Source organism: Babylonia areolata, chromosome 23, assembly GCF_041734735.1.
Source record: "Babylonia areolata isolate BAREFJ2019XMU chromosome 23, ASM4173473v1, whole genome shotgun sequence".
NCBI classification, from domain to species: Eukaryota; Metazoa; Mollusca; class Gastropoda; order Neogastropoda; family Buccinidae; genus Babylonia; species Babylonia areolata.
In genome coordinates, this window is record NC_134898.1 from 43,225,649 (window position 1) to 43,250,796 (window position 25,148).

The 25,148-nt window shown below is 43.8% G+C and overlaps 1 protein-coding gene across 1 annotated transcript in view; it reads left to right on the forward strand.

Annotated features, from left to right (window-relative positions):
• Positions 1-25,148, forward strand: part of LOC143297680 (uncharacterized) — a 103,388-nt gene that overhangs the window by 48,118 nt on the left and 30,122 nt on the right. Inside the window, exons 2-5 of the mRNA XM_076610100.1 lie at positions 11,560-11,809; positions 13,850-13,995; positions 17,564-18,084; positions 20,453-20,506. Of these exons, the coding sequence (XP_076466215.1) occupies positions 11,747-11,809; positions 13,850-13,995; positions 17,564-18,084; positions 20,453-20,506 (784 nt within the window). The 5' untranslated portion in view covers positions 11,560-11,746. The remainder of the gene's footprint in view (positions 1-11,559; positions 11,810-13,849; positions 13,996-17,563; positions 18,085-20,452; positions 20,507-25,148) is intronic.

The following is a 25,148-nucleotide window of genomic DNA, read 5'->3' on the forward strand; positions in this document are numbered from 1 at the left end:
GGCTGAACCCGCCACCACTCCTGAAATGTTCCATCACTATTGTCAGAGCTGCTGTCACGAGACGGCTTAACACCTATGCAGAACTAGAATCAGTACACGTCACAAAGATCGTTATTGTCGGACATACTATCACCCAGTCCACTGGAAATAACAGCCACGTAGAAATGAAACAGCACAAACAATAGAATATAATTATCCAGTTACACAGTTAACTCACTCAGTACGGCCAGTCCTCTCTTCTCCTCTACACAGACCCCTCGGATGTCCAGTGGGTGTCTGAATGACCCAACCTTTAGCTTCCGTCGCCAGAATTGTGGTATTCTTTGTCAACATTCACGTCTTCAGTATAAGAGCGTTCCGCTTGCAATATTTTGATGATGGTAATTGGGCTGAAACGCTGTTAACGTCGTCTCTTTCGCCGTTCGTATGGAGAGAGTTAATGTACTCCCGTTTGTGCTGTCACATGCGACGCCCAAAGGAATTCAAAGTCTCACACACACAAAGCCCACGAATAAAAACTCGCTGCAACAGTATAACGCGAGCTGCGAATGATTTATTATTTTAAAGAGACTGGTCACCAGACAAGCTAAGCACGAACTGACGGCCAAGCAAGCCAGCACGCACACTCAAACATTGCTTCTGAGGCGGCGCCCTCGTAAAGGGTAGAACTAGAATCAACATAGGTCATTAAAGTCGTCATTGTTGGACATGAAATCTATCTATCACTGGTTGCACTAAAAAAAAAAAAAAAAAAAAAAAAAGTCATAATGGTTGCCATTCATACACATGCTACCATACTCTTGTATATTCATACCGTAATTTATTTTTGGCAGACAGGTATATCTCGGGTTGGTAAATTGACCAAACTTTCGGGAAATCATGATGAAAAATCCCCTCCTCCCCACCCCCATCCCCCGCCGGGGTAAGGGGGTTATGGTCACCTGAAGGTATACATCCGCTCCACTTGAGACGTGAAACCAGACTCACTACACGTCATGGTCTGATCTATTTTCACTGAGTACACAAGACGAAAACAGCCATGAAAGACTAGAATCTGGTTACGTCATAGAGGCAGCTATTATTAGATATGCTGTCACTTGGTCCATTTGACGTAACTACAATGTTAGACAAGGATCTGGATACGTCATAAAGACAGCCGTCATAAGACATGCTGTCACCTGGTTAATTTGACGCAACAGATTTGTAAAACTAGAATCCACTTAGGTCGTAAAGGCCACCCGTCTTAGACGTGTTTCACTAAATACACTTGACCCTAACCTACACACATCACCCCATGGACATTCACCACGTCCACTTCAACAGCATGGACACACCAACACGCGCGGAAGATATAAAATACAGACAAGGAATGGGAGAACTTTATTCACGTAGAGACTGTTTAAAAAGGAACATTTAGATCTGTTTTCATGTTTGAACATCTGAGGAGCTAAAAGTCCTTGCGTCGCGTTTCTCTCTCTTTATTTGGGAACGTAAAAGAGTCTATCACCAGCAGAAGAGTGGACAGACATTGAAGGTAAATATCTGCTGAAACAGTCAGAAATGTACTGAGGTGCAGTTAAGGAAATCACATGAAAGCAGAGACATGAGATTTTGTATTCAATTCTCTGTTTAGTAGGAAGCCATGCAATTTAATTCTTTAATAACGTAGTGTACAATGTCGGAACTTCCCTGCCCTGAAAATGATTTTGACGTCGGACAGAACTTTTATCGACTTTGTTGTTGGAGATTTTAGGTGCTTTCGTGAGTGGACAGCTAGAGATAGGTTACATGTTGCAACAACAGCAAGCAGGAGGAAAGACACCAAACACTCCTCTCAAACATTGTATTATTTTTATGCATTTACTCGTTCGTTTACTTTCTTTATTTCTCTTAGTTCTCAGCGTCCTGCTCTTCTTCTTCTTCTTCTTCTTCTTCTTCTTCTTCTCTCTGTCTCTGGACCTTGCATTTGGAATTAACTTCCTCTTTCGCTTCGTCAGGTCTCCGCACTCAGCTCTTTCAGGTCTGGCCTTAAAACCCACCTCTTCCTAAGATAGCCTCCCTCCCCTGCCTCTTCTTTGTCTTCAGTTTCTCCTGTTAAGAATGTGAATGACCAGTGTGAAAGTGCTCTGATTTGTCTATGCACATGATTCAGCGCTATATAAATATTAATCTCTTTTTTTCTTCTTCTTCTTTTTTTTTGTAGTGGATATGGTGTAGCGTATATGGATGGATCATTGAAACTGAAACCGAAACCGAAAGTGGAACTCCCAGACATGCGCACACTGCACGTCCTGCACCAATGATCGCCCACAAAAAAAAAAAAAAAAAAAAAAAAAAAATCACAGGATTAACAGCGGCAGACGAGTAGGAAGAGGGGGAAGGGGGTGGAGGGTGTGGGGTGGGGGTGGGTGGGGGGGGGTTATCAGTGATATCGGAGCCTCCCTCGTCGTGGCAGCGAGATGAGATTTCCCTGTCAGGTCCGGCAAGACAGCCAGCAGTGGGTCACACATGGCGGAGTCACCTCCCTTCTCTCTGCTCTTCCACCGCCCGTGTGTGGAGAGAGAGAGAGCGGTGGGGAGTGGGAGTGGCGGGGGGCGGAGTGGAGAGGAGGAATTGGGCTGGGTGTGTTTGGTATTCTCTCTCTCTCTCTCTCTCTCTCTCTCTCTCTCTCTCTCTCTCAACGTCTCTTTGTCTTTGTGTCTCTTTCTTCCTCTCTCTCACTCTCTTTCTCTCCATCTGTCTCTACTTGTCTGTCTGTCTGTCCGTCTGTCTGTCTCACCTTCTCTGTGTCTCCCTCCCTCTCCATCCCTCATTCACCACCCCATCTCTCCGCCCACCCCACCCCTCTCTCTCTCTCTGTTCGGTTGTCTTTGTCTCTCTATTTCTGCCTCTCTCTCTCTCTCTCTCTCTCTCTCTCTCTCTCCCTCTCCCTCCCTCGACGTCTCTCTCTCCTTCTCTGTGTATCTCTCCCCCTCTCCATCCCTCACTCCGCCCCCCTCTCTCTGTTTGTCTTTGTCTCTCTCTCTTTCTGCCTCTCTCTCTCTCTCTCTCTCCCTCGATGTCTCTCTCACCTTCTCTCTGTCTCTTTCCATCCCTCCTCTCCCTCTCTCTCTCTCTCATTCTCTGTGTCTCTCTTCCCCTCCCCCTCCCTCACTCCCCCACCCCACCCCCCCCGCACCTCCGCCCCCCCCCTTGCCCCCCTCCCACACACGCTCTCTCTCTCTCTCTGTGTCTTTGCACAAGCGACGGATGATGCGCACAAGCACAGCCTTCCTGTGATGAAAGCTGGGTTCTTTTTTACTCCGACCTGCTGATGCGAAACAAATCGTATAATGGCGGGCTCGTTCACGTTGCGCAATTACTGCCCCTTTTGTCTGCATCACCGATGGATCGAGCTCTCAACCCGTTGATAATGGTGACGGGGGGTTGGGGGGGGGGAGGGGTAGGGGGAGGGAAGAGGGAGAGGCTGGGGGCGGGGCGGGGGGGGGGGGGAGTAGAAGTCACGCGAGGCGGGTTAAGGTAGGGGTTGGAGGGGGGGGAAGAGGGGAGGGCGGGGGGGATGGGGGGGGGGGCGGAAATGGGGTGAGGGAGGTGGGGGTCGTGGTGGAGGGGAGGAAGGAAAGAAGGAAGATAGGGAGGGGGAAAAGGTGAGTGGTTGGAAGGATGAAAGAAAGGGGGGAGGGGAGGAAGCAAAGACAATGGAGAAGGAACGAAAGACAGCATGAGAGACAGAGAGACAAACAGACAGACAGACAGACAAACATAGATGGACAGAAAGACAGTGAGACAGACAGACAGAGAGACAGACAGAGACAAAGAAGGAGAGAGAGAGTGTGTGTATGTGTGTGTGTGTCTGTGTGCCTGTGTGTCTGTGTGTGTGACAGAGAGAGACAGACATACAGACAGACAAATGGACAGACAGAGCAGGAGAAGAGAAAGACAGTCAAGTGACAGATAAAGAGACAGATACAGGCAGAGAGAGATGGGGGGGGGGTGTGGCAGAGACAGAGAAAAAGGAGAAAGGCGTGGAGAGAGAGAGAGAGAGAGAGAGAGAGAGAGAGAGAGAGAGAGAGAGAGAGAGAGAACTCAGAACTGTTTTAATGTAAGACCACCGACCTGTATATACACATATGAAAACTAAACCTTGAGTTGGATGAACAGCAAAATGTTAGAAAGAATAAACTTATAATATAACAAAACTAAATAGGTAAGGGTAATTTATAAACATATCTTTCATCTGAGTGCTTTCTGCTATCTGTTTTAACGCATAAAAAATTAATATACATTGCTACATCTCTTAACACAATGCTGTTGACATTTTGAAGTAAGTGGGGTAATATGGGAATCCTTAAATTTTGTATATGCTTAGATAAGTATTTCTTTCTCAGAATATCATATTGTGGACAAATTGTACATGAATTTCGTCTTCGTACAAAAGGTTCAGTTTTTCAGGCTATCCTTATAACGCTCATTAAGTTCGTTTACTCCAAATCTGAATCTGATGAAAGACGATCTGAATTTGGAAATGGTAAGATCAAATAAATATTTTTTCTGGCTGCAATAATGATTTAAATGAACGGTATGTTTCATAACGGGAGAGAGAGAGAGAGGGGGGGGGGGGAGAGAAGAGAGAGAGAGAGAGAGACTCGGTCATGTCTGCATCGATTTTCATTCTTCCTGAAGATCTTAAACTGAGGACAAATTGCAGACAAAACCACAAAGATTAAAAAAAAACAAAAAAAAAAACCACCACCAAAACAAAACGTGTTGACAAGCAACGAAACCAACCACCCAACCTACAAGAGAAGTTACCAGTCACAGACATCTTTCTCTTCCCCTGTCTTCTCTTTGTACCACTGAAGCCACGTAAATCCTTTTTTCCGCTTCTCGTTACAGACAAACGGCAGAGCATCCAAGTAAAGGCAGGTAACAAGCGGGAAGACAGCCAGTCGATTTCGGATCGATTTCCTTGCACATCAAGGTCTCACTGACGCTGGGAGCAGATATTGCTTCCACCACCAGAACCCAAAAAAAAAAAGAAAAGAAAAAAAAAACGGTTTTACAGGATACGAGATGACATGGTTACTATTTTCTCGTTCAATGGCAAGTGAATATCAAACACAACATTATGATGATAAATAAACTTAGAGACAACAGTAACAACAACAACAACAAACAAACAATTCGTACGAACCACCAGGACACAGCTGTTTTCTCAATATCTAACAACCTTGTGGCAGAAACAGAGATTATGCACGACATCAGAATCTGTATGTGACACCAATAAGCTTAGTTAGAACTGGCAAGACTCATCATTGTGTCCAGAATGATTGAATTCAACAACTCTAATACCGTTGGGTTTTCTATTTCTTTTTTCTTTTCTTTTTTTTTATCACGACAGATTTCTCTGTGTGAGATTCGGGCTGCTCTCCCCAGGGAGAGCACGTCGCTACACTACAGCGCCACCCTTTTTTTTTTTTTTTCCTACGTGCGGTTTTATTTGCTTTTCCTATCGAAGTGGATTTTTCTACAGAATTTTGCCAGGAACAATCCTTTTGTTGCCGTGGGTTCTTTTACGTGCGCTAAGTGCATGCTGCACACGGGACTTCGGTTTATCGTCTCATCCGAATGACTAGCGTCCAGACCACCACTCAAGGTCTAATGGAGGGGGAGAAATTATCGGCGGCTGAGCCGTGATTCGAACCAGCGCGCTCAGATTCTCTCGTTTCCTAGGCGGACGCGTTACCTCTAGGCCATCACTCCACACCTTATCATCTGCTAACGCCACCGCATGACTGTGGCGTTGTTGCTGCCCTCAAGATCGCTGAGGCTGCTGATGCTGATGCTACTGCCGCTGCAAAGAAAGAAAGAGGGACAGAACAGGAAGGCATGTACAGAAAGTATCAGTATCAGTAGCTCAACTGCGTTCGGTCAAATCCATATACGCTACACCACATCTGCCAAGCAAACGCCTGACCAGCAGCGTAACCCAACGAGTTTAGTCAGGCCTTGAGAAAACAAAAATCAGTATTAAAAAATACAATAAAATTACAATAAATAATAACTAATAATGATAATATAATATAATAAATAAAGTTTTTAAAAAATTGACAACAACAAAAATAATTGAAAATAATAATAATTTTTTAAAAAAACGTGTGTTTTTTTTTCCCCAAAACTATTCACGTGCAGTTCATGTTTGCGCTGTGCTGCGCTGTGTTGCGTTGCGTTGCGTTGAGTTGAGTTGCACTGCGCTGCGTCGCGACAAAACGATTGTCAGAATTCTGTACGGAGCAAAAACGAATCAGTTCAACTTATGCAGTTTACAGATAGTCTTCCTTTGTTTTGCGCATGCGCGAGAGTAATAACTATCAACTTTGAAATCACAGTTATGATTGATACTGACGCTGTTTCATTTTTATCTTCACGGAGGTAAACCTGTGCTAAAAGCAAGATTATTTAATTAACACCATAAAACAGAAGAAAAAAATATCAGTTTCTCAGCACACAGGAACGGTTGCAGAACTTTTTTCTTTTCTTTTTTTTTTTTTTTTTTTTTTTTCTTTTTTTTTTCTTCTCTTTTTCAGTTAACGAACTTTTGATTTAATGAAGAAAACACGCTTTTTGAAACAAGTGAACCTCCATACATATCGACACGACGACGCTATCACTAAGGTGCTGACGAAGCATGTTGTGTAAACGGTTTGTCCCAGAGAACCTCAGGGGGAAGGGGGTGGATTACATCACAGTTCCCAGCAACTACTGATCCTGTGAGGTGGGGGGCGGGGGGTGGGGGATGACTATACTGAACGAAGAAACCCACGAGCAGATATCAATTCTGTTCCCATGGAAGCTGCTGCTCTTTAATGCGAAGAGGAAGGTAGGGAAGAAGGAGGGAGAGAAGAAAACAAGAAGAGGAGGAGGAAGAAGAAAATGAAGAAGGAGGAGGAGGAAGAAGATGAGGAGGAGGAAGAAGAAGATGATGAAGAAGGAGGAGGAGGAAGAAGAAGAGGAGGAGGAAGAAGAAGATGATGAAGAAGGAGGAGGAGGAAGAAGAAGAGGAGGAGGAAGAAGAAGATGAAGAAGGAGGAGGAGGAAGAAGAAGAGGAGGAGGAAGAAGAAGATGAAGAAGAAGGAGGAGGAGGAAGAAGAAGAGGAGGAGGAAGAAGAAGATGATGATGAAGAAGGAGGAGGAAGAAGAAGAAAATGAAGAAGGAGGAGGAAGAGGAGGAGGAGAAAGAAGAAGAAGAATACGAAGAGGAGGAGGAGGAAGAAGAAGAAAATGAAGAGGAGGAGGAGGAAGAAGAAAAGGAGGAGGAAGAAGAAGAAGAGGAGGAGGCAGAAGAAGAAAATGAAGAGGAGGAGGAGGAAGAAGAATAAGAAGAACAGGGGGAAGAAGAAAATGAAGGAAGAGGATGAAGAGGAGGATGAGGAAGAAGAAGAAGAAGCAGAAGAAGAAGACGGAGAAGATGCAGGGCAATGTCATGGTGTGTTAACAGAAGCCTCGCAATCTGCAGGTCAGAAAACGGCGCCGTGGCAGAATCGGTCATGTCTTAGACTTCTGATCCACAATGTTCGCCAGTGACCAGGGTTCAAATCTCCCTTTGGGCACGGTGTTTTGTCCTTCACCTGTCTCCTGTCGCCTCTGTTCGCTTTTCTCTATCAGTGTATTTAAAGGGGATACATTGCCTCGATCGCCATGTTAGCGCATTCACAAGTTCTCCTTTGAGCCGGAGCTTTGAGGAATGTTAATGACGTAAGAGAGCGAGAGATACGGATACGGATTGGATATTTTATTCATTAGGCCATAGCCCCCTATGAAGGGGTACACAAACAGCATCTGTTGCGTCGCATTTTGATGTCTTCAAGAGAGAGAGAGAGAGAGAGAGCACATTCTTGAATGCATGAAGTGTATACGTGTATACATTTTGTACATATTCTGTAAGTCTTTCTATCCGTTTATATGTGTTGTGTTGCCTGTTACGTGTCTGTAGAAAGTGGGATGTTTTTCTTCTTTTTTTTTTTAACGAGAGTTACAGAAAGAATTTTGTACATCTTAAGATTGGGAATACCTAATAAAATATTTTTTTAAATCCTTTTTAACACTCCCATTGTTTCGAGTAAAAGCCTAATGGAAACAAGAACGTTTTCAACAACCCATCATTTAACCCTTTTAACTCCATCTCTTTATCGCCAGTTCTCATATACGCTGTGCACGGCTGGACTTAAAACTCCAACAGCAACAACAACAACAATGGGAGAATCTGAGGGAGAGGTAGGGAGAGAGAAACGGAGAGACGCGGAGAGTTGTGTTCATTATGATGTGGATGTGGATATAAGTGTGGCGCACAGACGAAGTCATGATGACTTAAAAGGATCGTCAAGTGGCACTTTATTTGCCATAGCAACGCACAATATTCCATGTACCACGATGAACCTTGTCAGTCTGTTCGACAGATACTACGACAGAAAAAAAAAAACAGAGAGAAAAAAGACAGAGAGACAGACAGACCGAGACACAGAGACGTAGATGTCAGACTGCTTCTGTGGTAAAAAGAAAATATAAGGTTCGGGATGGAGAGATAGAACACACAGAGAGACCGAACGAACGAACGAACTTTTTATTGCTATTAAGCTGTTCAGCCCATTCAGCAATGCGACACGACAAACATCAGTAAGCGCGACGTGATGTGACAGACATGGAGACCATGGCAACGTTTTGTTTTGTCTTAAATGTACAATCATATGACAGAATCGTTATTGTCAGTGTCGAAATTGTCACTGGCAAGCGATTCTGTTGGCAAGGTCAGGCACAAATCAACCCAGGTAAAACTGGATCAGGCCACGAAGAGTTTGCAGGTCTCGTTCTGCACGTGCTTGAGTGTCAGTGTGCTGTGTGTTGTGGATGCGTTTTCCTTTCCTCAGTTTGGACAGCTCAACACGTTCTTCCTCCAACATGTTCTTTTCATCCTGTTTGATAAACCAGTATGTACAATCTACATCACTGTATGAGCTGCTCGAGTATTCCATAACAAAATCATCTGATTCAGTATCAGACCTATATAAAACGATCTTTCGAAACGCTATATTTCTGTGTCTGTCCCTCAACTGTCTTTGTATTGATCTATCAGTTAAAGTAGCAACGTAACTCTTCAACAACGCCAGCATCGCTCCCGGCCACTGTACTTTCAGTTGCTGACTCACTGTCATTGTCAGGTTGTTGAAGAAACTGACAGGTGTCGCAGTCCGATGAAGAAGGAAGATCCAAGTTGTCTGGAACATGTGGCACACAACAATGACGGGCGCAATAGCCGAGTGGTTTAAGTGTTGGACTTTCAGTCTGAGGGTCCCGGGTTCGAATCACGGTAACGGCGCCTGGTGGGTAAAGGGTGGAGATTTTTCCGATCTCCCAGGTCAACATATGTGCAGACCTGCTAGTGTCTGATCCCCCTTCGTGTGTATACGCACGCAGAAGATCAAATACGCACGTTAAAGATCCTGTAACCTATGTCAGTGTTCGGTGGGTTATGGAGACACGAAAATACCCAGCATGCATGAACCACGACAGAGTCATCGACAAATCGATGTTGGTCGTGTAGCGGTATGAAGAAGAGAAGAAGAAGAAGCACCTGTTGCTGGCTCTTCGTTCTGGACCCTGCACACCGTCAGAGTGTGTTGTGTGTCTCTGTCCGTTGTATCAATTTCTTTGAATCGATTGTCAGAAAAAAAACTGTCCCTTCAAAACACAATCAGCATCACTTGCCTGCCTTTCTTTCTGCTGCCTGGCTCTTTCCTTGTCTCGTCTGATCTGATTGGGTGGTTTCTTTGTACTTGCGTGTTGCGGTTCACGACAGAGTCCGCCATTGTTGCTGGCATATCAGTGTCCACCGGCTTCAGTCACAAGACGACCACTGTGCTGTCGCCGTCACCCACCACTTTCCAACTCGTCATGGCATTGTCAGTCAGCAGGGCAGACAAGGTTTTCTCCACAGTCGCTGGAAGCCCAGTAACTGGTATTTTGAGACAAAACTGACGATTTTCACACTGCTCTCTCAACTGTCGCCCTGTCGCTTCGCGTCACGTCGCGTGACCCCAGAGAGAGAGAGTGTGTGTGTGTGTGTGATAGAGAGAAAGTGGAGGAAGAATAAGGTCGTTTAAGAACGAGACAGAGACAGAGACAGACAGAGACGACAAAGACAGAAAGAGGAGGAATTTTGTTTAATGTCCCGTCACACATGTCGGTGATTGAAGACATTTTGTTATAGTATTTATGAATACCTTTGAGTATTATTGGTTAGAAGGGGTGGGAGATGTGAATGAATGGAGGGTTGGGGGAAACTGGGCAAATGAAATACAATTACAGGAAATTACTTAAAGGACTTCGTAAAAGAGAAGTCGTGAAACTGACAAGAGAAGCAACTGAAAATGAATGCAAAAAATCAGAAAGACACAGAGGGAGGAGAGGGTGCGATAAAGACAGAGAGGACTTGATAACTTGGAGAGAGAGAGAGACAAAGACAGATAGACACACAGACACACACACACACACACACACACACACACACACAGAGAGAGAGAGAGAGAGAGAGAGAGAGAGAGAGAGAGCAGGAGATGGGGTAGGAAGAGACAGGAAATGAACAATCGACAAGGTTTTGTTTTGTGACGGAAAATCTGCAAATTATTGGTTTGTTTACGTCAGCCCCTCACGAAACAACCCAAAATGGTGAAGGGCAGAACCCAAAGTGGTTGCAAAGTCGTGGATGTGATGGGTGGAGAAACCGAAATGTTTGACAAAACGTGTGCTCACATCACAACACCTGCATGTATCAACCTAATTCAGTAAACATACTTACATCGAGGAAAAACAACAACAACCCAATAATAAGGATACGCCCATGCATTAATGGATGATTGTATGCATGTATGCTCGCTCGCGCGCGCCTGTGTATGTGTTTGTGTGTGTGTGTGTGTGTGTGTGTGTGTGTGTGTGTGTCTGTGTCTGTGTCTGTGTCTGTGTGTCTGTGTGTGTGTGTGTTATGTTTATTGTAAAGCACTTTGAGCTCTCTTTCAGGGATGAAAGCGCTAACAAGTATCCAATATTATTATTATTATTATTACTATATTGTTATTTCCTGAAGCTTGCAGAGTTTATCATGAGGAAGGTCAGCTAAGAGAGAATTAGAATGAATATAGACGAGACAAAAAAGTGGGCAATGTGTTGGTGGCATCAACAGACGGGAAGGGACTGGTTTTTACTAATCTTTGGAAGCTGAAAGTAAATTACTTAGCACAGATGGTTCACATGTTCACATCTTGTCACAAACACATTGATACACACAGATACAGATGCACTAAACACACAAAAGTTGCATGAAAACACACAAAGATACAAGAAATTGATCCTAAAATTTCCTGCATCCCATCGCTTACGTACGAAGTTCTCAAAAACACCATTCACAATTCTCTTCATTGCGTGTGACGTGGTGTTTGTGTGTGTGTGTGTGTGTGTGTGTGTGTGTTTTAGTTCATCTTTTACGTGCGTTTCGTTTACGTTTTCAGATCGGGAAGGAAACATGAACGACACAGACACCCTGGCTGCTTTGCAGCGCGTCATCAGGAACCGGAAGTGACGGAGACCGTGACGTCAGTGGGGACAACGTCTCACCGAGAGAGAGGGAGAGAGAGGGGAAAAAAACGAAAGAAACAGCAGCAGAAAGTGCACAGAGAGAGGGAGATAGAGAGAGAGATGGGCTGTGAGTTCGGCAAACCAAAAGTGGTGACGACAGTGCAAGAGGAACTGGAGGTGGAGGTAATCATGTGTGGGTGGTGGGGGATGGAGGGAGTGGGCAGACGGGCGGGAATACGTGACGGGTGTGGTGGTCAAAAATGGTAAGAGCGCTGGATTATCGCCCGAGTTTCCCGAGTTTGATTCCCTGTCGTACCCGGTGGGTTAATGTTAAGGGTGGGGATTTTTTTTCCTGATCTCCCAGGTCAACATTATGTGCAGACCTGAGTGCCAGAACCCCCTTCGTGTGTAAACGCAGCGAGGAGATCAAAATACGCACGTTAAAGATCCTGTAATCCATGTCAGCGTTCGGTGGGTTGTGGAAACAAAAACATACACAGCATGCAACCCCCCACACCTCCTCACCCTCCAAAAATCCCCCAAAACAACAACAAAGCAATAAACAAACAAAAAAAGCCCAACCAACCAACCAACCAACCAAACAAACAAAAACCAAAAACGGCTGCCTACATGGCGGGGTGAATAATACACGTAAAATTTTACATGTGTGTGTGTGTGTTGTGCATGCGCGCGCGCGAGCGTGTATTTTCGTAACTTAAACCTGAGTGAAAGACACAGGAAACGAATGATAAGCGCCCAGTGGCAACTGTTGGTCGGCTTTACCCAGGTAGGCAGCCTGTTCTGCAAATAACTTCGTGTTTGCAATGCGCTTGGAGTCGGGTCTCTGACTAAAGATGGACGCAATATAAGTATCCATATCCTCTTCTTCTTCTGCGTTCGTGGGCTGCAACTCCCATGTTCATTCGTATGTACACATATCATCAAAGTGGGGGGTCAGGGGCGTCGGGAAGTGATACCAAGGGGGCAATGCTTAGGGTCTGGGTGGGGGGTAGAACCTAGAGAGGGTTTCCTTTAAAGTAGATGTCATGTTACGTGGTGTTAGGTTCACATGGTGAGTCATACCAAGCGAGCTCATGGTACCAAAAAATGAATGGCAGATAGGTTTTGTGTTTAAGCGTTCAAGGATTATTTTGCCCCCATTCAGTGACGCTTCCACGATAAATTGAAACTGAAACTGCAGCCACGGCTGGCGAGGTTTGTACATATCTGTTGCTATCGGTTACGTTGACATGGATGTAGATATGATTATGACAATAGGATTTCGTGATAGTATGCATGACTAAATGGATATATGTGTATCAATGTCTGACTGTCTGTGGGGGTTTGGGTGGGGTGTCTTCACTTTTGTGTCTTGGAAAACTTAAGGTTTCATGACACTAGAGCTTTATTCTATTCTATTCTATTCCAAAATTTCTATTCCATTCTGATATATCCTGTTCTGTCCTGTTCCATTCTGTCCTGTTAATTCTACTCTAATCTGTTGTGTTCCATTCTTTTCTGTTTATTCTACTTTGGTCTGTTCTGTTCTGATCTGTTCTGTCATGTTCTATTCTGTTTATTCTTCTCTATTCTGTCCTGTTCTATTCTGTTTATTATACTCTATTTTGTTCTGTTCTGTTCTATTCTGATATGATAATGTTCTGTTTTGTCCTGCTCTGTCCTGTTCGTTCTACTCAGTTCTGTTCTGTTCTGACATGTTCTGTTCTGTTCTGTTCTATTCTGACATGTTCTGATATGTTCTGTTCCGTCCTGTTCTATTCCGTTTATTCCACTCTATCCTTTTCTGTTCTGTTCTGGTCTATTCTGTTCTGATGTGTTCTGTTCTGTCCTATTCATTCTATTCTGTTCTATTGTGTTCTGTCCTGCCCTATACTTTTTATTCTACTCTGTTCTGTTCCATTCTATTTTATTCTGTTCTGATCTGATCTGCTGTGTTCTATCCTGATTATTCCACTCTGTTCTATCCTGTTCTATGCTATTCCATTTTTTCTATTCTGTTCTGATGTGTTCTGTTTATCTTGTTTATTCTACCCTGTTCTATTCCGTTCTACTCTATTCTATTCTACTCTACTCTAGTCCATTCTACTCTATTCTATCTATTATATTCTACGCTACTCTACTCTATCCCATTCTACTCTATTTTATTCTACTCTACTCTATTCTAGTCTACTCTACCCTATTCTATTCTATCCTACTCCGCAGGTGACGGGGTTCAGCGACACACAGATCGACACGATCCGCAGCACGTGGCCCCTGCTGGCCAGCGAGAGCGTCAAGGTGGGCGTGGAGATCTTCATCCGCATCTTCCGCGAGGCGCCCTCCATCCAGGCCCTCTTCTCACACCTCAGGTGAGGCGGGGAGGGGAGGGAGAGGGGAGGGAGAGGGTAAGGGGAGGAGGAGGGAAACGGAGGGTTGGGGGGGGGGGGAGGGAGGTGGGTAGGGGGCAAGGAGGAGGGGGGTGAGTGGGGAGGGTGTGGGCGTGGAGATCTTCATCCGCATCTTCCGCGAGGCGCCCTCTATCCAAGCTCTCTTCTCACACCTCAGGTGAGGCGGGGAGGGGAGTGAGGGGGAGGGGAGGGGGACGGGAGGTAGGTAGGGGGCAAGGAGGAGGGGGTGAGCTGGGGAGGAAGGGTCTTCTCTGACTGCATTGAACTGTGGAGATGGGGGGCAGGGGGGTGGGGGGGGGGGAACACTTCACTCCGCCTCTCACTGTTTTGTTGTTTGTTGTTTTTAGCAGTGTTTGCAGACAGACAGGGAAACGCATATCAGAGCACTTCGGTTTTTCTTTCTTTTCTTTTTCTTTTCTTTTTTTTTTCAGCAGCGGTATATATGTTTTTCACAGAAGTTGTCATCACGGTCACTCCCCCCCCCCCCCCCCCCCTACAAACTTCAATGTGTGGCTGGGTGGGAGTGTGCTGAATACGTGGGCAGAGAGACAGACAGAGAGACAGACGGAGAGACAGACAGACAGACAGAAGATCAATAACGGCGCCATAACGCTGCGCTCACGCCGACAAGATAGGAAGGGGGGGTGGGGAGAGGGGGGGGGATTCATCAGACGGCATACATACAAGTTCAAAGACACTGAACGCAAGGCGAGCACCGCATTGTTTCCAAGACCAGTCAGTTAGTTATTGGACACTGCCGGTGCAGCGTAATGACAGTCACCATCATCTTTTTTTTTAACCCGGGCAAAACAAAAACAAAAACAGAAACAGAGTGTACGAAGGAATTAACCCCTTGGTTGCTTACCTCGATGAAGTGGGGGTCTTGTGGCATCAGTTTTACTTTACTGGTTTTGTTGTTGTTGTTTTTTGTTTGTTTGGTTGGTTGTTTGTTTGTTTGGGTTTTTTTTTGCATACTTTTGGTAGATTCTGCTGGCCAAAGGGAATAATACTATGATCCCGAGAGCAAGATGTGTGAAAATAGGCTGATATACTAACCCTTCGAACTCTTGTCTTCTCTGTCGAGGCTGCTCGTTAGCAGCAGTGAATGGGGTCAATCATCCAACGTACTGCTCCGCATGATATGTGATTTTTTTTTTCATTACACATAACGCCACTGAAGAATTCCTTTCATAATAACAAAAATGATGATTTTATCACAGCGTCTTTTATTCGGAAATAGTTTTTCTTCAAGATACACGTTATAATTTCTCTTATTGTGTTATAAAGCAAGTTGTTAAGATTTTTATCATTTTCTCTCCATTAACAAGGCTTCCTGTTTCTTTGATGAAACGTCTGGGTTCGTTCCAATGTACCTTTTACTTACATGTGTGCTAACTGAATCGGCAGCATAAGCAGCGTTGACTTGAAGTTGTGTACGCTGTTAATGGAGAGAGTTACCGCTCTTTATTGTTGTTTAATCCTTGACTCTCCTGGCTTCCTTGTTCTTTCATTTCAACAGGTGGATCAAGTTTGAAGACAATTCAGGGATGCTCGAGTTCAAGTTCTGAACTGGAGCCTTCAAAGTTTCAACATCGTTTAACAAACAACAAGCCCAAGACGTGAACGTTTGCGCAAGGCAAAGTTTAACTCTCCAAAAAACCATCCAACGAAATTTGAATAAAACAATTCAGTAGTTGATACTTTTAAAACTATGTTACACACGCACCAAAAAAAAAAAAATCCTAGGGACAAAAGTGACAAGGGAGAATGGTTGCTGTACGTAACACCGGGTAGCCCTGGAGACCTGGCACAGAGAGCAGAAAATCGTAGGTTGTTTGTACCTGATTGGCACGGAGCTAAATGCCTGGCGTAGGTTGTAGACAGACCTGACAGGTTCGCATTTCCGCTCACCGACTTGAGCTCAGCAGACGTCAATGGGCACAGTGTGGTATCTGATTACCGACATCCCTCCAATTTCCTCCCGGCGACAGTACTGAGGACACGTCTGTGGGCGGTGTAGTGTCTTATCTCCGTGATTATGACAATACGTCTTGCTCTGAAAGCCATGAGAAATGAGTGGGTGGATTGATGGTTGGCTGGTTGGATGGATGGATATGTCAGTAGGTAGGTAGGCTGGTTGGTAGGTAGATAAAGTAGATGTTAGATATTCAAACAGGAAGGTTGGAAGAAAGACAGACAGACAGACAGACAGACAGATAGATAGATAGATAGATAGATAGATAGATAGATGAACACACACGCCCATTATGTGGATGTCTGTCTACCACACCAGCCCGCTTGCCCTTCTACCCACACACATATGTTCGCACATACATTCAGGCTGAAAATGATCACAAAAGAAAATACATGGATCCATCAATATCATTGCAGTGTTGAGGAAGAAAGTTGTGGGGGAAGTAACAACCAAACTGATTAACACCCCTCACCCCACCCCACCTTCCGCCACCTCTGTGTGTGTGTGTGTGTGTGTGTGTGTGTGTGTGTGTGTGTGTGTGTGTGAATAGAGCTCTGCAGTTAAAGACATATAACATTTCAGTGTTCATTATTTCTCTCCCTCTCTTTCTCTCTCTCCCTCTCTCTCTCTCTGTCTCTCCCTCTCTCTCTCTCTCCCCTCTCCCCCCCGGCCCCCACCCCCTTCAACGCCTCAGTTCTTGAAATCTATCTTATTTCTGCCTCTGTCTGTTTGTCTGTCTCTCTCTGTCTCTGTCTCTGTCTCTCTCTTCCTCACTCCTGTCTGTCTCTCTCTCCCCTCCCTCTCACCCCTCCTTCCCTCCCTCCCTTCTTCCCACCCACCGTCTCTGTCTCTCTCTCTCTCTGTCTCTATGTCTCTGTCTGTCTGTCTGTCTGTCTGTCTGTCTCTCTCTCTCTCTCTCTCTCTCTCTCTCTCTCTCTCCTTCAACGCCTCAGTTCTTGAAATCTATCTCTGCCTCTGTGTGTTTGTCTGTCTGTTATCTGTCTGTCTCTCTGTCTCTCTCTTTCTCTCTCCTCTCTCTCCCCTCCTTCCCTCCCTCCCTTCCTCCCACTCACCGTCTCTGTCTCTGTCTCTCTCCTCTCTCTCTCTCTGTCTCTCTGTCTCTATCTCTCTCTGTGTCTCTGTCTCTGTCTCTCCCCTCCCCCAACCCTCTTAAATGCCTCAGTTCTTGAAATCTCTCTCTGTCTCTGTTTGTCTGTCTGTTGTCTGTCTCTCTGTCTATGTCTCTGTCTCTCTTTCTCTCTCTCCTCTCTCTCTCTCCTTCCTCCCTCTCTCCCTCCAGCCTACCCTTCCTCTCTCTCTCTCTCTCTCTCTCTCTCTCTCTCTCTTCCCACCCCACCCCTCTCTCCATACCTCTCACACCACCATCAGTTCTTGCTAATCCATCCCCTCCTCTTCCTCCCCCCCCCCCCCCCCCCCCCCATCCTCTCACTCTCTTCTCTCTCCCCTTCCCTTCCCTACCTCTTTCAAACACTTACTCATCCATCCCCTCTCCCACCCACCCCCTCCTCCCCAACTCCCTCACTGTGTGCTCAGCAGCGTGTCCAGCCTGGACGACCTGCACCAGAGCCACGCCTTCCGGGAGCACGCGCGGCACTTCATGGGGGTCATCCAGGACCTGGTGGACCATCTGGAGTGCCCCCAGGCCATCGACCATCAGCTGCTCATCCTGGGCGCCAGGCACGCCACCTTCCACGGCTACCACCCGGAGTACTTCCGCTTCTTCACCAAGTGCATGATGGACGAGTGGGAGACGAGGCTGGGCGAGGAATTCATCCACGAGGTCAGGGACAGCTGGAAGCTTGCCTTCGACTTCGTTGTCGAGCGCATGACCGAGGGCTTCGACATGTGCCTCAACGGACAGATCCAGGACCTCCTGCACGCCGCCATGCCGCCCCCCACCGCCTCCACCCCCTCCCCTCTGAAGAGGCACGGGGGTGGAGGGGGGGTAGGAGGGGGAGGGGGAGGGTTTGTGCAGGGGCAGGTGCTGCAAGGGCAGGACGGTAGAGGAGGAGGGATGGCGGTGATGGGGAACGGTGGTGGTGGTGGTGGTGGAGGTGGAGGTGGTGGTGGGGGTGGTGGGGGTGGGGGAGGGAGGCGTCATCAGGACGTGGTGGTGGTCGATGACGGTCTGGTTCGAGTGCAGTGAGGGAGGGAGGAAGAGACTGATGGACAGTGCTGACGTGTTCTTTTTTTTTTTTTCTTTTTTTTTTTTCTTTGTTTTTTGTTTTGTTTCTTCTTCCTTTTTTTTTTTTTTTTTTTTTTTGTTTTTTGTTTTTGTTTTTTGTTGGTGTTTTTGGTTTGTTTGTTTTTTTGTTATTGTATTTGTTTGTTCTGGGAGACTTCGTTAGTTCGTGTATTAGCATCATCCGTTCGAACGATAGTTCTTTCGTTCGTTTATTCGTTCGTTCAGTCACTATCTCACTCATTCTGTTTCTCCATTCATTCATTCATTCATTCATTCATCCACCTATTCATCCTTGTGTTCGGTGTCACATTAATTGATTTATTTACTTAATCACTCTTCATTTATTTTCAACGGAGGTGTCGGGGAATCTCCGTTCATTAATTCAATCATAAATTCGTGCATCTATAGATATTATATATATATATATATATATATATATATATATATATATGTTTGTTTTCATATTAATTTTGTTTTGTTTTTTATTCGCTTATTTATCTGTTTATTGACCCTGAGGTTATTTCCCCTGGTGACATCGAAATATTATTTGCCCATTCATTCATTTAGTCTTAATTCCATCATTAATTCATTGATTTATTTTTCATTTGTTCATTTGTGGGGGTTCTGTTGATGTTTTTTTCATTGATTTACACTCTTTTCTTCTTCTTTTAAAAAAAAAAATGAAAATCATTACAGTACTTGAGTTGTAAAATGAACGTCATATATATTTCGTTTGGAGTGAGATTGATGTTGAATATATCGGTACATTTCATTTTAAACCTTCAGATTTAAAGTTTGGTATCCGAGTGTTGGCGCTGATTATGCCCAAGTATTGTATTACATTGTATTGTGTCCATTGTTTTGCATTGTCTTGTAATGTTAGCAAGACAGACGCATCTGTGTTGAATTCGGGCCTCCCTCTTACCCCAAGCAGAGCGCGTTAACTCACTCGGTACGGCCAGTCCTCTCTTCTCCTCTACACAGACCCCTCGGATGTCCAGTGGGTGTCTGAATGACCCAACCTTTAGCTTCCGTCGTCAGAATTGTGGTATTCTTTGTCAACATTCACCTCTTCAGTATAAGAGCCTTCCGCTTGCAATATTTTGATGATGGTAATTGTGCTGAAACGCTGTTAACGTCGTCTCTTTCGCCGTTCGTATGGAGAGAGTTAACACAAAACAGTGCCACTCGTTCTGTTTCTATTCCTGACCACATAACAGTGAAACAAAATTTTGTTTCTCAGTAGATAGTTAGTCTTACTTACTGACCAGTTTCAGTTTCAGTTTCAGTAGCTCAAGGAGGCGTCACTGCGTTCGGACAAAACCATATACGCTACACCACATCTGCCAAGCAGATGCCTGACCAGCAGCGTAACCCAACGCGCTTAGTCAGGCCTTGAGAAAAAAACAAACAAAAAACAACCAAAAAAAACCCAAAAAAAACCAAAAAAAAACGGGGGAATAAATAATAGATAAGCTTGCATAAATAAATAAATAAATAAATAATTACTTACTGACCAAAACGATGCCAAAGAAAGCTCTCTCGTTGCTGTGGGTTCTTGGACTTGCCTGCAGCAAAAGAGACCCGGATTCATCCTCTCATCTGAAAGACTAGCACCCAGATCACCACTTGAGGTCTAGGTTGGGATGTTGTGGGTGCGTGGGGCTGGTGGGAGGAGGGGGGCGGGGGTATAGCAGAAATCCGGATCCTTAAGTGATTCAAGGCGCCGGAAAGTCTTTTTCCTGGATGTGCATTGTGTCCACAATGCTACCGTTTACCACAATGCGTGTTTGTTCATGACTTAATAATTTGGATTTGTATGATGTATTTGAGTATGCTGGATTTTTTGTTTGTTTTGTTAGTTGTTGGTGCTTTTTGGAGGTGTTTTCTTTTTCAAGTTCAGTTTACATGCTTGATTGTACGCTTGTAGTCGAACTCATAGAGCTTAGGAAAAGTGTGATATCAGCGACGATAGCTAATATGTATTGTTTGTTTATTTATTGGTTTATATTGCGTTTTGATTCGTTTTGTCGTTTTGTCAGTAAATATTGACGACGGGCCTCTAATGGGTGTTACAGCCTTCACAGGTAACTTGTCCGGGTGGTGAACGTTTTCAGGTAGACGTGAGTCTAACAACCGAACGGCTGAAGCCTTAAGGTCCAGGTGTTCAGGGCTGGTGTGTTGGTTCCGCGGAGGGTACGTTGTTTAAGAGGAGTGACTCCTGGATGTGTGTCCAGGTGGGAGGTCCGTCTGCGATTCCAAGTGGAAGGAAGTCCTGGTGACGTTTCCAGGTGGTGATGTCGGGACATACATACATATATATATATATATATATATATATATATATATATATATATATATATATATATATATATATATATGCGAATGAAGCACAGCAGACTTAAACGCTTCCGCATGCGTCTCTGTCTCTGTCTCTGTCTCATTCAGTCTGATGATGACGTGTGAAGAGTTCGCAGTGTCTTTTTGGCGAAACTTTCTGTGACGACCACCATTATCTGTCGTGGTGGCATGAAAAATATAGGTGTTTTGTGGCGTTTCGTTCTCTTTTTTTTCTTTTTCTTTTTTTTCTTTTTCTTCTTCTTTTTTGCGATTTTACTTTATTGTGTCTATTTATCGATTCATTTTATTTGGTAGCAGTTTCAGTTGTTGGACATTTTATCCATTGTTTTTCCTGTGCAGTGGATTGACAGAAGGTGAAACAAATCAAAAGTAAAAAACAAACAAAGAAACAATATATATATAGATAGATAGATATTAAAGACCATAAAGTCTGTGACGTGCAGTTTCCCAGTTATCAAATCACTTCGCCGATGACACTCAAAATTGATATCACAATGCCAATCGTTCTGAGGAAGATTTTTTTTTTTTTAAATGGGGTTCTCCGATGTTGTCAATATTTCATGTGGCTTACTGATGTCACCTTTAACTTACAAGGCATGCCCGTAGGTAGACTAGAAACCCCCTTGTGCATGAACTGTCTATACAAAGTGTCCCTGGCTGATTCTCTGTGTGTCCTGCATTGTTGTTCGGAGCTAAGGGATGGGCACCATCTTTCTGTCCATATGAGATATATTGTATCTATTATTCATCTGTCATGACCAAAAAAAAAAAAAAATTAGCATGTTTGTGAACATCCGTTTGTGTGAATAAATGGGTGGGGTGAGAGGATACTAGGGAGAGATAGAAAGAAGGAAGAAAGAAGGGAAAGACGAATGAACAAATGTAATGTCCGATTGAGTGAACGAACGAACGGACGAACAAAGGAAAGGGTGTGAATCTACGTTAAGAAATAAATGAATAGTTAAATGAATAAATAAAAGACGGAGAAAGAGAGGGTGTGTGTTAGGGGGCGAGCGGGGGGGAGGGGGTCACGTGTGAATCAAAATCAGCATTCAAGCTTGAATCGGTTTGGCAAGAAACTGCTTCACCCCATAACGCTGTTTCTTCTTCTTTCTTCTTCATCTTCTTCTTCTTCCTCCTCTTCCTGTTGTTATTTTTTCTCTCAAAAAAGTGTTTTGCTATGAATCATTCGAGCTGCGTATAGTACCTGTTCTCTAATATTCTGTTCTACTCTTCATTGGATATAACGTTACTGTCTCTAAACTCACAGAAATGTATCTTTTGGCCGGAGTCCAAATGCAAAATTAAACATATAAAGTGCAGTCACTGTAAAAAAAAACAAAAAACCATGGCTATTCAATGACACATGCGCCACAATAACTTATCTAAAAAAAAAATGAATATATCCTGGGCTTTGTAAAAAAAAAAATTAACATAAAAAAGAAGATAGATTTATCCTGTGTTTTGTTAAAACATATGTATGCTGTAATTTCTGTTCTACTCCGTTATGTTTCTTAAAAGTTCTTCTTGGTAGTTGTTGGCTGTGACACACACAAACGAGGGCACCATCGTCTCGAAAATATTGAAAACACTCAATGTGTAATATACATACATATATATATATATATATATATATATATATATATATATAATTGTGTGTGTGTGTGTGTGTGTGTGTGTGTGTGTGTGTGTGAATTTTCATTCATAGATCTGCTTCCACGTCTTGCATGGAGAACACAAAGTTTCATGCAGACATCTTTTATGTTATGTTATGTAATGTTGTGCTGCGTTATGTTACATTCTGTTATGTTATGTTATTTATTCAGTTGATGTATTTATACATTTATTCATTCTGTTATCCCGGTACTCACCAAGGCAATTGTATTGTACATTTCATTCGTGTGTGTCGACAGAATACCAAAATCACTTGACGAATTATCATAATTATGTTCACATTCAATTATATGGACGCGCTTGTGAATATTTCTGGTTGCGTGTTTGTCTTTTGTCTTTCTACACCTGTTTAATATTACTGTTGAACCTATGCTACTACATAAAACTTCTTAGCAAGTGGACGATATCTCAGAATCTTGGAAAAACAAATGCTGATGAGGTCTTTGATGTCTTCAAAGCTTCAGGGTCTGTAGCTGGAGACGTATCAAGATCCAATGGCCTTGCTTAAACGATCCTCCAGGGAGATGGAGGGGAAGACATTATAAATGAATGAATTTTTTTTTAAACAAAAAAAAGCTACAACAAAAAACCGATGGACTTACAACACTGCACACTGGACGGGAAATCATTTGCAGAGGTCTACGCTTTGAAACACAACAGACAGACCGGGGGAATCTGGTGAACAGTTCTTCTGTGTGATGCCTCGATGACTCTTTACAGTGTTGAAGAAGAAGAAGAATGTAGCGGCATCAGCAGTAAATTCACAGCCATGACCACTTCGCAGCGCAAACAATGTTCAAAATAATGCACACAATATGACATTTGATACTGAAAGCAATGGTAAGAGAAACAAACCACGCTCTTTATCAAAGAGAGAGAGAGAGAGAGAGAGAGAGCAAAACTGGAATAGAAAAGGCCACTTTTTGTCTGAAAGTTTGGGAGCCAGATAATTTGGAAATCGATAATAGATGTTGTTGTGTATGTTTTGACGGCCATCCAGCTATTTTGTCAAGTGTTTACATGCACCACGACACATGTCATCCACAAGTGTTGCAAGGTTACAGACAAGGCAAGGCAAGGCAAGGCACGGCAAGGCAAGGCAAGACAAGACAAGACAAGGCAAGGCACGGCAAGACAAGACAAAACAAGGCACGGCAAGGCAAGACAAGACAAGACAAGGCAAGGCAAGGCAAGACAAGACAAGGCAAGGCACGGCACGGCACGGCAAGGCAAGGCAAGACAAGACAAACCAAGGCAAGGCAAGGCAAGGCAAGACAAGGCAAGGCAAGACAAGGCAAGGCACGGCAAGGCAAGGCAAGGCAAGGCAAGACAAGGCAAGGCAAGGCAAGGCAAGGCAAGGCAAGGCAAGGCACGAAGTTTATTTCACGCGCCCCCTGCGGGATTTCAAACAGCACGCCTAATTCAAACTGTGGAATGCTGACCTCTACTGGTTACTGTCCACGGTCTTACTGCTGTGGGGTGGCGTTGACCTTTGTAACGTCTGACGTCATTTCCTTTGGAGGGTTCATTTGCTTAATTTGAAGAAAAGCATTTACAGATATTTGCTTCCTGCTCATTTGTAGAGTTTTATAACACACACACACACACACACACACACACACACACACACACACACACACACACACACACACACACTGAAAGTACATCTGCTTTTGAAAAAGCACATCTCAATAATTATTTCAAAGTATGGATAGAATAATTGTAGGATCCTGTGAAAAAAGATACAACAACAAAACAACAAAATCAGCATAAATATAGCACAAAAAAAAACAACCAAGTAAACAACCTTTCAGAAGAAGGAATGTAGGATCTTTTGAGAGAAATATTTGTAGTCTGTTTTTCGCTGAACTTTTCATCAGTGACATGGCGTGACGGGCGTGGAGAATTCCAACACTTTTTATCAATTACAAGTTGGCTAATCAACAAAGGTCTGTGCTCTTACAATTAATTTTGAACCAGGCTACAGGTTACGGTGAGTTCTGATATTCGGCTTCCCGTGTGTATGTATGTATAGCTCGTATGCATGCAGGTATGTATAGCACGTATGCATGTATATATGTGTTTGTGTCCTTGGTTAAATTTAACAAATTAATTTTCTCTGGAAATGATATATTTGTCTTCAAACACAAGATCTGGCTTTACAATAGAAAGAAATTAATTCTTTGCATATATTCCAATTAAAAAAAAGGCGTAAGTTCCGGGTTAAGCCGTATTTCCGGACCATGAAGATTTGCATAGCTTCCGGATCCACAAGATATACTTGGATCGTTTCCTGTTTGTTGCCAGATTAGCGAATATCTCGTTTCCTTTATTTTCTTTCATTCTTTCTTTTCATTTCATTTTATTTTATTTCTTTTCTTCTTTTTTTTCAAGAAAGACGGTTTTTGACAATATGACATTTCTTGAAAACAAAATGAAAAAAATCTGAACGAACCACACATGGTGGCTGTAACCATTACAATCGACGTGTTTATTCTATACCCTCATTCTTAATCAAAGGAGGCACTGAATTAACTGAAATGAAGTTTGCTTAAGAATCGAATCGGCGACACGATTTTCAACTCTGTGCGCCATATTGCCTGAAAAGTGGGTCACCGTGGGAATGAATTGTTGAACACGCGACGACTCATTTTGTTATGAAATAGCTGAGTGATAACGTCATGCAAAAGACGCAAGGAGGTGAAAAGTTTGACAGATACGAACGTTTAAATGTAAGTTTGGATATCAGTGATAGCTGTTCCGATGTAGTCATGACTGTCCAACCATGCATTCGTATTCCTGCACAATGTTTGGATTCTACAAAAACTTGTTTTGTTTTCGTTTAAACAGTGGACAAAACAGTTTGGATCAACTTGTGCTGTTTACACATTGTCTGAC